This window comes from Rhinolophus sinicus, chromosome 8 (genome assembly GCF_057876585.1).
Source record: "Rhinolophus sinicus isolate RSI-liver-muscle chromosome 8, RSI-T2T, whole genome shotgun sequence".
NCBI lineage: Eukaryota > Metazoa > Chordata > Mammalia > Chiroptera > Rhinolophidae > Rhinolophus > Rhinolophus sinicus.
This window is the reverse complement of record NC_142508.1, coordinates 45,038,532-45,051,224: the sequence shown is the minus strand read 5'-3', so window position 1 is coordinate 45,051,224 and position 12,693 is coordinate 45,038,532. Positions and strand designations below refer to the sequence as shown.

The window sequence follows — 12,693 nt, the reverse complement described above, 5'->3', positions numbered from 1 at the left end:
TTTGTAAAGGATAGTTTTGCTGGGTGTAGAATTCTCGGTTGACAGTTCTTTTTTTTTTTTCAGCACTTTGAAAATATTCCATTGTTTCATTGTATTGCTGTTACTCTCTGTGTGACAAATCCTTTTTCTATTAATGCTTTCAAGATTTTTATCTTAGTGTTTGACCTTCAGCTGTTTTCTGGGTGTGAATGTCTTTGTATTTAAGCTACTTGGAGTTTGGTGAGCTTCTTAGATGTATAAATGAATGTTTTTCATCAAATTTGGGGGTTTTCAGCCATTATTTCTTCAAATCTTTCTTCTGTCCCTTTCTCTCTTCTTCTCCTGAAACTCTTGGTGCACATATGTTGGTATAGTTGACATTGTCCCAAAGATTCCGCTGTGGCAGAACTTCCTTGCTCACTGAGCAGGGCAGAGGGTTGGGAGGAGCCCCAGGCCAAAATGCCACAGATTCCCAATGTTCTTACTTGAAATTCAGCAGTTTTTAAGCATAAATGATTCTTGGATCGTTGTATACCCTTGGTCAATTTCCAGAGTGATGAAATGGTTGTTTTTGTCAATTTTGTGTTTTGCACGGAGAGGATTTGCCAGTCTCCTCATTCGGCCACAGTCAAGAGTCCCACCCCTTAACATTGCTAAATTGACCTTCCAGAAGAATTTATTGACTTACACTCCAAGGGCATTAATTTTTCTCATTAAATGGTTCTTACTTGAAGTAGAATTAGAATTTTATTAAAAAGTTTTAAAAGTTGCTTTGCCTCAGTGAGGTAAGCAGTTGGGTTCCCAAGAGTTGGCTCCTGGTTAATAGCATGAGGTTCATTGTAGCATTAATTCCACAATAATTCAGCATTTGGGATATTGAGCTGTGGTTTTAGATTAGTTCAGCTGAAATATGTCTGATGTGTACTAGATGCCTTAAAATTTTTTTTGAGTGAAGAGGCTACATAAGAAGGTACATTTTAAGTTTTACAAAAAACCCCACAGGTTATACACAGCAATGTATTAACAGAATCCCAGTTACATAAAAACATAATTCTCTCACCCACCCACCTCCCAAAAAAGGTCCTATTTCTCTGATTGTATACACATGTATATTTGTAATGCATGGGAAAAGGTTAAGAAGACAGTAGAGCAAACTGTGAGCCTTGGTTGCCTCTAAAAAGGCAGGCGGGACCCCAACCTCCAGATGTATAGGTTGTGCCCAGCAGATGGAATCTCACCGTGGGGATCGTCCACCCCCAGGGGATGACTTTTTAAGATTCCCATAGAGATACCAAATGTGCTAGAAGGGCATTCCTAGAGTGGGATTGGGGGCTGTGCAGGCAGCTTTACCTTTAGAATTTTTCACAGCAGTAATGTGTTTGTGTCTCTCTTGTGTGAATAAATTTTCTTATTTCCCAAGAGTAAATTTAAACAGATCAGTTTTGTGAAATGCGGGGTGATTTTGATTATTTCTTTCGTTTTTACTTCGCAGTGACATGAACTCAAGGGCTGGCTACCCCGCTCAGGTTTACAAGACTGCCAGCACAGAGACTCCTCGGCCCTCACAGCTGGCCCAGTCCAGTCCTTTCCAGCTCTCCGCCTCCGTCCCCAAATCCTTCTTCTCCAAGCAGCCTGTGCGCAATAAGCACCCAACAGGGTGGAAGAGGACGGACGAGCCCCCACCACGGCCGCTCCCCTTCACTGACCCAAAGAAGTAAGTGCCTGGACACCCAATGAGGCACTGCCAGAGCCAAGCGGGGCGTCTCGGGGCAAGGAAGAGGTTAACACCTTAATCACTCATTCATCAGGATTCTGTGCCAGTGTACACACTGTGAACACATGTGAACACAACTATGAATAAGGGAACAAAGACACCACCCCCGCCCCAGGGAGCTGACATTTTAGGGAGACAGACAACAAATAGGATAACTAAGAAGAGCATGCAGTAGGTCAAATGGTGGCTAGCACTGTGTGGTATCTGGATCAAGAACATTCCAGACAGAAGGAATAGCAACTGCAAAGACCCTGAGGCAGGAGTGTGCTTGGTCTACGGGAGGAAGGCTGGTGTGGCTGCAACAGTGTGAGCACATGAAGTCAGAGAGGGTCTGAGAACTGATCGTGGAGTGTCTTATGGGCCACCCGCAAAGGCCTGGGCATCTGCTGTAAGCGAGGTGGCACCATGGGAGGGTGTGGAGCAGATGAGGGACATGATCTAAATCGGGTGTCCCCAGGGTCCCTGTGGCTGCATGTGGGGCAGGGCCTGTGAGGATCAGGGACCAGGGAGTCGCTGCTGTGATGGTCCGAGACGCGAGAACAGGGTGGAGGCCAAGGAGGGAGGCAGGGCGCTTTGGGATAGAGTCTCTGAAATGGGAGCAGATGGGCCGCGGTTTGAGAGAGGGAGGTGGAAGATGACAGCAGGTCTTATAGCCAGAAGGGTAGATTTGCCTTGAGCTGAGATGGGACTGAGCGAGGAGCAGGCTTATGGGAGAGCTCCGGGCCTCAGGCCCGGTGGGTTATGTTTCTGATATGCAGAAAACTGAGGAGCCAGTCAGGTAAGGAGTCGGGGGCTCCGAGGAAAGGTCAGGCTGGAGAGAGAAATTTGGGTGTCGTCAGCATAAAAGCACAAAGCTGGAGTTGCTCACTGTGGCCGTGAGTGTGGGTAGAGAGAGGGGAGGTGTAGGACTGGGCCTGAGGCCCTGCCAGGTTCAAAGTATGTGAGGGGAGCTTGGGCACATGTGGGGTCCTGGGAGCCCAAGGGTGACGGACTGGGAGCCACCAAAGACTAGAGTGTTGGGTTGAGCCTCAGGGAGGTGACTCGAGGGTGCAGGAGAGGATAAGGCAGAATTGGAGGCAGCTGTATATGTAGCTTGTTGGAGGCGTTTTGCTGTAAAGCAAGAGAGGAGTATGCAGTTAAAGGGTTTTTGTGTTTTTGAGGTAAGCAAATATGATATCTAACATTTATGGATTACTCATTGTATGCCCATCTCGGGTCTTAGCTTTTGTACGTGAATTAATTCACTGAATCCTCACAAGAGCTCCGTGAGGTGAACCCACTTTACAGATGAGGCAACTGAGGCTCAGAGAAACAGCTGCTAAGGGATGGAACTTGGATTGGAGCTTGGGAGTCCTGGCCCAACGCTCTTCTGTTGGGTGTGAACAGATCTGCCCTCCTCCATCCTGTTTGTAAAATTGTCTTTCCTGACCTGGATGGAGCCATTCAAATGTGTGGATGACCCAGAGCTCATGAGGACAGAGTTATCAAGTGACAGAAGCAGTGTTCCTGGAGATGGTGGCAGGCAGGTGAGCCTGCTGAGCTCACACTGAGAATCCAGTTCACGAACCTCACCGCTGGCCTGGGTGCTCTGAAAACCAGGTTCTCATCCTCCGTTCCCTTGATTAAAACCGCCGGCGGCTTCTTGCTCCCAGGATTAATGATGAAGGCTCATGTTTACTGAGCAGATATTTCGTACCAGGCATCAGTGTACCATATGCTTTGCCCAAACTCCTGCCCAGACCCTGCACAGTCTGCCCCCTCGCCCTTCTGCCCTCATCTCTTCCCACCCACTCTCCCCATCACTCACTCCCCTCCAGCCACACTTGCCGCTCCTCAAACTTGCCAAGTACAAGCCGACCTCAGTACTTCTGCAGAGGCTCTCCACTGCCTGAGGTGCCCTTCCCCCCAGATCTTCTGGCTGGCTCCAGAGGGGCTCAGTTGACTGCCACCTCCTCAAATGGGCCTTCTCAGCCTTCCATAGCCCCTGCCATCATCATTCTGTCACATTTTTCTGTTTTACTGCCTGTTTTCCCCCACAGGAAAGCACGTGCCCTGCCTTGGATGCGTGTCCTCCTTGAGCTTCTCACATGAAGAGATGCTCTGTTAGTTATCTTGCTGGGCATGAGTCCTGGCTCTGCCACTTCTTAGCTGGGTGATCTGAGCTAGGTACTTCTAATTGTGCCTCAGTTTCCTCATCTGGAAATGGGGGTAAGAATAGGATCCTTCTCGTGGGGTAGCCAGCAAGATTAGTGGGGCTAAGTCTGCATAGCCCGAGTGGGCAGCGTGGCTGAAAGGCGGGGCTCCCTGTGGTGGCCGTGACTATTATCATTCCTCTGAAAGAAGCACAGTCTCAGTCATGTTGCTTTTAATGTGTTAGAGGTCTCTGACCAGAATCAATGGAAAACGAGGCAAAGAACTGTAATAGATTTGGTAATTACTCCTGGGGGAATGAGTTCATAATATTTGATGACCGTGTGGGACAAAAAATTACAAAACCAACAATCATAATATTTGCAGTGATTAACCTTAACCAACCGAATGAATTTGGTAATTGACTTAACCAATCTGTACCTCAGTTTTCCTCATCTGGAGATTAGGATGCTAAGTAGCTACACCTCATGGTTCTGTCGTGAGGATTAAACAAGTTAATGCAGGTCGAGGGCCTTCAGCAATACTTGGCAGAGCAGGTATCAATCAATGTAGGTCCCTCGCACTCAGCCCTTCTGTTGCAGGCCCCAGCCCTGCCTAGGACAGGGCCAGACAGCCCTGTTTTGACCACTTTGTCCCAGGATCCTTAGTTCATTGGCCTGCCCTCTCCCAACCTTTAGAGGAGCAGAACAGCATGGGGGTCGCAGCAGGAATCCCTCATTGGCTGCTGACCTCCTCCTTAACCCCTCAGTTTCCCTCTCTTTAAACTGGGATCACAGTTGTCCCCACCTCAGGGTATTTGTGAAGACTTACTGAATTAATCCATGTGAGGCCCCCCAGCACTGAGTTCAAGCTGCACAGGGCTTAGCAGGTGAGGGGATCATTAGGCCAGTGGCATTCCGAGCTGACAGAGGAGGCCAGGCTGGAGTCCCACAGAGTAAGAGACGCAGGCAGCCGCCCTCAGCCCTGCCTCCCAGCCATCATGGGCACCTCCGCCCCAGCAGTCTGGTCTTGACCCAACTAAAGGGTTGGCACTGACCTTACAAGCTAGTGGCCGCTTGGCCATCCTGAGACTCCTCACAAGGCTGACACAGCCAAGAACAGGCATCTGCTCTTCCAGGAAACAGCCACGCTGACAGTACTTATCTCTGACTGTTCGGAGGGTCAGCCCCGCCACATAGGGTTGTTATGAGATTCATGTGTTTAGGCCCCTGGCTGCTGTCCCCTGTCCCTCAGGCCCTGGGAAACAGCCTATGTTGTTGCCTGACCTGTGGAGTGGTGATTAGGAGGGCAAGCCCTGGGTCATGCCCCAGGGCCCAGGCCCCGAGCGTCCTCATCCATAAGAGGGGCAGCCCTGCCTCACTAAGGTGATGAGATGAAATAACGTGTGTGAAGGGCCGCCCAGGCCCTGGGAGAGAGTGAGTGCTCAGGAGGTGAGCACCTCAGACCACCTCAGTTCACATCTAGCTGCACTGTCACCGTGTCGCTCACCTGTAGAGTGAGGTGATGGTAGTATGTTCCTGAGAGGCGTGAATGCAGCCCCACAAGACACACCTGCCCCGGAGGGACCACATCACCAGGAGCCACTGGTACCACAATCTGTGCACACTGAGCACTGCTTTCTTCATGCGTGAATCTTAGGGTGGCTCAACATCAGGCCGACGTGGGTTCTGGGCGTCCTCAGTGCACTGTGCCTCAGTTTCCCCAGCCTTAAAAGTCAAAGACAGGAGTGCCTGTATGCCAGAGGTGGCTTGAGGCTTCAGTGAGTCATAGGGAAGTGTCCCGCGATTATTGGCTGGGCCGACAGACCTGGCCATCTGGTGGTTGGCATCTGGCATTTGGGAACCCTTCTTTCTCAGATTCAGGGCCCCTGGGTCCAACAGTGCAGCCACAGAAGGAGCAGGGGAATGCCTTTCCCCGACACCCCCACCCCGTAGCAGGATTGCCCCCCATTCCCCCGGGCCTCTCCCAGCTATTCTTCTAGGAAACTTCCCCTGCGCTTGAGGTACAGACCCGTAAATGTCCTCGCCAGCCAGCTCATTGGCAGAACCCCCAGCTCAGGCAGGCTGACAGTGGTGCTAATTAGCTTAATTAACCTGGCCCTGAGGGAGCCGCCCCATTTGGAGGCCAGAACGCCAAGTGAGCTGGGATCAGGCCCAGCCAAGTTGGAGCCTTTGGTCGCTTTCCACTTCTGGCCCTTCTAACACAGGAAAAAGAAGTCCCTGTTGTCTGGGTCCTAACTGTACAGCCTTCTTTGTAATTTTTCCGTCTTTTTCTTTTCTAATATACGAGTGGTTTAATTCCACAACATGACACAATCCAAGTTCAGACAATGTGGGCAAATTAGAGATTCTGCCCAGTGCTGCCGGTCAGAACCTTGAGAAGAAGGTACATCCTTCTGGATGTTTTCTTCATTTCTGTTTTGAAACATAAAACAAGCACAGCGTTTAAAAAAAAAATACTAGTACAAAAGGTTTGCAGTAAAAACAGCCTCTCCCTTCCCTGGCCCCAAGCCATCCAGTTCCCCTCCCCAGAGGCAACCATTGTTTCCTTTTTTCTGCATCCTTCCAGAAATGTGACTAACTTGACCAAGCACATGGGATTGTGTGCGCTTCCCTTGCTCCCCCTTTTCTTTATCACTGCGGTCACCTCCTGTCTCTGCACTTATGCCTTTAGCACTTGCTCTTTTCTCTTCAGATAGTTTAGTGGCAGTTCCATATTAGCAAATAGAAGGTGATCTCATTCTTTTCAAAGGTCAGAGAGCAGTCCATTTTTCCTCATAGGTCATTAGGTTTTGACAGTTATGGAGACCAGAGATCTTGAGAAAAAGGAAAAAGATTCAAGCTGTACCAGCCCAGTTTGGTGTGGGTTTTTTTTAACCTGGAATTAATTCCATTCTACATTATTGCCTAGAATTTGCAATGTAGAGAATACGTAAGGAAATTCTTCCAGAAGAAAGAGAGGTAAGAGCAAAAACGATCAATTTGACTCTCCAAATTGAATTTTGATTGTACTTTTTCCCTTCAGATGTGTCATGGCAGGCCACCACTAATAGTATCAGGCCATGAAACCTGCAGCAGATGAGACGGGCAGAGTTGAGGGTTGGGGACAAAGTTCTAGCATGATTATTTCCGGCAAGCCACCTCCCACTGCAGAATCAGGAATGGGCCGTTAGTCCTTGTGGTCCTGGGAGCTGGGAAGGGAATTTTAGTAAATGAACACAGAGAGTGGGGAAGGAATACTCATGTTCTTTTGGCTTCCTTTACAAAGTATCTCTACACTTTTTTCTGTTTTATAAAAGTCATTTAAGGGTGGCCGGTTAGCTCAGTTGGTTAGAGTGTGGTGCTGATAACACCACGGTAGCCGGTTCAATCCCCGCATGGGCCAGTGTGAGTTGCGCCCTCCTTAAGTAAATAAATAAATAAATAAATAAATAAATAAAAAGACCGTGCTTTTAAACAAATAATAATAATAGTCATTTAAGCTTGTTGTAAAAGGAAGGAAGAGAAGGGAGGGAGGGAGGGAGGAAGGAAGAAAATAAGTAGGGAGATTGGTTGGGTGGAAGGTTGGTTCCGTATGGTACACACTGAACTGCCTGTAGTGTGGCAGGCCTTGTTCCTAACACTGGGGACAATGCAGAGGCTGCAGGTGAGGTGGGACGAGGGGGTCCGCAAATGCACAGTGCACGCGACAGCTCCTCATGAGTTAATGCAGTAAAGAAGTAGCACAGGATTGCGGGATCGAGCGCACTGAGGCTGGGAAGGAGCAGCAGAAGGTTAAATGCTCAGGGAGGCCTCTCGGAGGCGGTAACATTTGAGCTAAGCTGGATGGACGAGAAACTGCCATTCATGAGGAATGCTAGGAGGGCGCCCTAAGCAGACGGAACACTCAGTGCAAAGGCCCTGAGACAGGAACACGCCTGGTATGTTTAAGGAACATTGGGAGGCCTGTATGGAAGGAGATGAAGGTGAGGGGCGAGGGGGGCAGATTGTTTGGGACCTTGAGGGCTGTGGCAAGGAATGTTTTTTAGAAAGTGAACCCCACCCCCCAATCCAGTTTTAGAGCTGAGAGTTTGGTGAACTTCAATATAGGGAGCTAAGCTGTGTGTGAGTTTTGTTTTCTAAAAATGACTTCACACTATATACACTGTTCTTTATTCCCGTGACCTGTCTGGGAGAACCTCTTCCCATGTCGGGTGGATCAACTCCACTTCTCTTTAGCAGCTACATGGTATTAGTGGGGGCCTCGCCCTTCCCCTGCTGGCTGCTCCTGTGTTTGCTCCACAGACAGGACTGCACGAAGCGTCCCCATACGCGCTTGGCGCGCTTGGGCTGACGGAGGCTGTTCTGAAGGGCACACTCCCAGAAGTAGGACTCCTAGGGTGGAAAGAGAGAGCGCGTGTTAAAGTTTTCAGCAGCTCTTTTTACACCCCTCTCAGAGGAGAGAGCCTTGTGGGCAATGCCCCGGTCTCGGTCTCGTGGTAGACGAACTGAAGGCTCAGCCTGCTCCCTCTCCGGGGTTGATGGGCACAGCATGTGGCATGCCTTGCACTGAGTCACATGCTCCCCCATGCAGGACATTCTGGGAAATGGGGAAATCTGAAGGGAAGGAGGATGGGCAAGTCCCCTTCCAGTTCCCGTGGAGAAACATTTTACGCTTTGGGGTATGTCTCTTTTTCTGTTTTGCTCTTGGATCTAAAGCTTTCATTTGCCCAGAGAACACTTTAATGGAGCCAGAATTACCCTAGACCTGGAATTCTAATTTGGGGAGGAATATGACCTAACAAAAAAAAAAAGAAAAAAACTTGCCACCCTCTCTTCCTTTCGTTGTTAAAATCCCAGAGCTGGCAGCTGAGAAAATGAGAAAGAAAATATAGATTTCAAAATCCTCAGGAGCCCAAGACATTTTATTTCTTCAAGGGTTCAAAGACTTTTTTTCACTTTCTTAAGTTACAAAATGATGAAGTCTAGATGTCAGTTTTTTAAAAACTAGTTTTTACTATTATTGTTATTATAACACATGATTATGGTAAAATAAATTCAGGCAGTTCACAAGGGTATAAGATGAAAAGTAAAAGTCCATTTTTCTACCTTCTAAGGACCCCACTTCCCAGAGGTAATCACTGTTCATCATTTTTTCCAGAATTTTTTTTCTGCATATAAAAGTGTATATTTTTTACCAAATGTGATTATGTTTCACACACCATACGTCTTTGTACATGTCATTTCTATGATATAAACATGGCACCTGAGCACAGAGTCACGCCTGTAGGCTCTGCAGCCTCGTGGCCTGGGCAGGAATCCTGATTCTTCCACTCACAGGCTGGGCCTCAGTTTCCCATCTTTACAATGAGGGCAATAGTGACAGTGGCTCCTGGGGAGGGCTGCCATGCAGAGTTAACAGCTCGTGGACTGGGATGTACTGGAGTCCTGGGATGGTAGACGGTGCCTGCTGCACGGTGAGGGCTGTGCTCCTGTTAGCTGTTACTTTTTCTCTCCTGGGTGTGACAACACCTCATGTCAGGGACCCAGTTTTCACCAGGGAAGTAAGACCTGAGCCCAAAGGCTAGACCAGAATCAGAAGGCAGGAGGAGGCCTCAGGGGAAGTCCTTGGAGTGGAGGACACAGAGTCCCAGGGGAGGGCCAGGGAGCAGTGGGATGGTGGCCTGTGGAGCCGGCAGCGGGAGCAAGGGAGCAACAGAGCGGTGTGCAGCTCAGGGTGCTGGTCAGCCTCAGGCAAACTGTTCCAATGGCAGCCTTCACTTCCCAAGCATCTGCTCTGTGGCAGGTACTGGACAAGTGCTTTGCAGCAAACCCCACAGTGCTGTGAGGTCAGCATGTTTTCTTGACGAGCAAACCAAGGATCAGAGGTGGTGGGATGTGCCCTGGGCCCCACAGCAGGAGGAAGCAGAGCCAGGACTCAAACCTAGGCCTGTCCGCCTCCAGGCTCCTGCTTTTAACCCCAGGCTGTGCCTCAGTGTCTTTTAGACCACAGAATGTTCTGGAAGGCAATGCGGGGTCAGCTTTGGGACTGCTTCAGAAAAGGGTGGTGATCAGAGTGACCCGACTTCTGGAATTGGGAGCCAAGTAGAAACGTGTGGACAGTAGAGTCGGGGCTCCAGCCCCCTGCCCAGGGTGAGGTTCCTCGTCTCTGGACCCTCCCAGTCACCTCATGGTGCGTGAATTCTCTTACCCCAGGTGACAGATAAGGAAACCGAGGCTAGGGAGATCTGATGACAGCCCCTATAGCACCCAGGCCAGAGGTCTGCTGCCTGTGGCCCTGCACTTGTCCATAGGGACTGGTCCCACTGAGGGCTTCTCCCTCTGAGAGGCCCTATCCCTGTTCTGTGGCTGGAAGCCCTGGTCTGGGCCACCCTCATTTCTCACCTGACCAACTGCAGGAGCTTCCTCACTGTCTTCCTGCTCCCACTCTTGTCCCCACCTCCAAGAGGGTCACTTTTCTGTCCAACAACCAGAGTGATCCTTCTAAAACGCATACCAGGACCTAGCACTCGCCAGCTCAGAACCACAGAGTTTCCCCATGTGCCATCCAAGTCCCCACGGTGGCTCATGAGCTCCCGCAGTCTGCCGGGACCCTCCCAGACCTCTCCTCCCACCACCCTGCCCTCCCTCACTCCACTCTGCCCTGCCTGGTGGCCGGGGCAGGAATCCTGATTCTTCCACTCACAGGCTGTGCCTCCATTCCGCAGGCTCAGCAAGCCGTGTCCTCCCTCACATCCCAACACTTGCTGTTCGCTTCTACCTTCCTCCCTCCAGCTCCTGCTCAGATGTCCCCCCTCAGAAAAGCCACCCTCCGTCCCCGTCATCCCCATCCCTTTTCCTGGCTTTATTTTTATCCTTGAGCACAACTCTCTCTACCTCACCTTCTGGGATCTCTGTGTTTATTGCTCATCGTCTGGCTCCCCAACTGAAGGTCAGTTCCATGTTCACTGCTGCACCCCCACCTGGAGCAGGCATGGCACAGGGTAGGTTCCCAGGAAGTATTTGTGGGGCTTGTTGAATGGAGAACAAAAGCGGCCCCTCTTCTGTCACACTCGTGCCAGGTGAGGTCCAGGAGGTTGCGGCACTCGCCCCGTGATGGCGAGTTGGGACAGCTTTGAGGAGCAGCCCCTCTGACCCTGAGCCTCTCGTTCTAGGCAGGTGGACACCAACACGAAAAATGTCTTTGGGCAGCCGCGCTTGAGGGCATCCCTCCGCGACCTCCGCTCCCCACGGAAGAACTACAAGTCCACCATCGAGGACGACCTGAAGAAGCTCATCATCATGGACAACCTGGCGCCAGACCAGGAGAGAGATGCGGGCGTGCGTAGTGGGCTGCGTGGGAGGGCGAGGGAGGGGGACGGGCCTCCCTGCGGTCACTCCAGCCACTTCCTGCAGGGGCCTCGGCCTTCAGCCCCTGCCAGCCCTGTTTGGCTGTATTGGCTTTGTGGCCAGCAGTCAGGACATCACATTGGTCAGGGACAGGAGCTCAGTGTAAAGCAGGCACACGGGATTACTCCACACTAGAGGGCCTTGTGTGACTGGAAAGGATGCTCTTATAGGTGCTCACATCCTTCTCATGGAGCCCAGGGTGGGAGCAGACCCCACCTCCTCAACTGCATGGACCAAGGGTGGAGGCGGGGCTCCCAGGGGCCAAAACAGCAGTCCTTGACCCCTCTCACCTTGTCCCCGCCTACCCCGATTGGCCATGCTCTCGAGTAGGTACTCTCTGTGGGGACTGAGGTGGCCCCAGTCTTTCCAGGGCTCTAACCTGTAGCCCACAGCACTGGAGGAAGACAGCAGTCTGTCCCCAGTGGTCCCCAGCAGTGACTGGCTCTCACTGGTCCAGCTTGGGTCACACTGCCTTCCCTAACCTTACGTGAGGCTGGAGGGTAGAGTTGGCCCTCCAGAACCAGGTGGGCTACAAGTGGGGGGAGGAGGAATCCCCAGGGGAAAATCAGGATGCTTTGACCAGAAAGGGGACAGAAATGGATGCTGGGTGGGTAGGAGCCACAGGTGTCCGGGATGGGAGGAGCCTCTGAGGATGGTGACCGCGGGCGAGACCACGATCGCGCCCACATCCCTCCCCTGTCTCGGCAGCAGTCGCCACAGAAGAGTTTGCAGCGGACGCTGTCCGACGAGAGTCTGTGCAGCGGGCGGCGGGAGCCCAGCTTTGCCAACCCCGCCAGCCTGGAGGCGGGCCTGCCCAGTGACGTGCTCTTCACCAGCACCTGCGCCTTCCCCTCCAGCACGCTGCCCGCCCGCCGCCAACACCAGCACCCCCACCCGCCCGGCGGCGGCCCCAGCACCATCCCTGCCACTGGCAACGGTTTCCCAGAGAAGAAATGTGAGCCTGAGCACCTGGGGGCTGGCAGGGGAGTTACCCCAGGATTGGGAAGCAGGGTACTGGGCGTGCCGAGTGTGGATCACCTGGCGGTCATTGGTGTCAGAATCAGCTGAGGAAGGGACCTTGGGTACACATGAAGTTCAAGGGGGCCTGATGGATGGGCACTGGGTATCACCCCCCCCACCCCCGGACAACAGATTGTTGGCCAATCCTCGGGCTGTCCTGGGGGTCACCTAGGCGTCTGGAGCACCCAAGGGTTTAGGTCTTCTTTCACCAGAGATGGGAGGGCAGTCCCTCCAGGTACAGACTGGGGAACTCATCACTGGGGCCCTGAGGATTGGGGGTTTGCGATGCAGAAGGCGGGGCCAGGCTCCCTGGGCAGTACAACCTGACGTGAGCAGATGTGAGGCTCTTTGTGGTCCTTTACCCTACCCGGTAGGAAGGAT

General features: G+C 51.7%; 1 protein-coding gene across 10 annotated transcripts in view; it reads left to right on the top strand.

The window, feature by feature from the left end:
* SIPA1L3 (signal induced proliferation associated 1 like 3) overlaps positions 1 to 12,693 on the top strand; it is a 218,067-nt gene that overhangs the window by 193,923 nt on the left and 11,451 nt on the right. For 9 of the 10 annotated variants that reach the window (XM_019751424.3, XM_019751421.3, XM_019751429.3 and 6 more), the window contains 3 exons: positions 1,472 to 1,693; positions 11,058 to 11,223; positions 12,001 to 12,247. In XM_019751424.3, coding sequence (XP_019606983.3) covers positions 1,472 to 1,693; positions 11,058 to 11,223; positions 12,001 to 12,247 — 635 coding nt within the window. The remainder of the gene's footprint in view (positions 1 to 1,471; positions 1,694 to 11,057; positions 11,224 to 12,000; positions 12,248 to 12,693) is intronic. The other variant, XM_019751426.3, reaches the window with a different exon arrangement.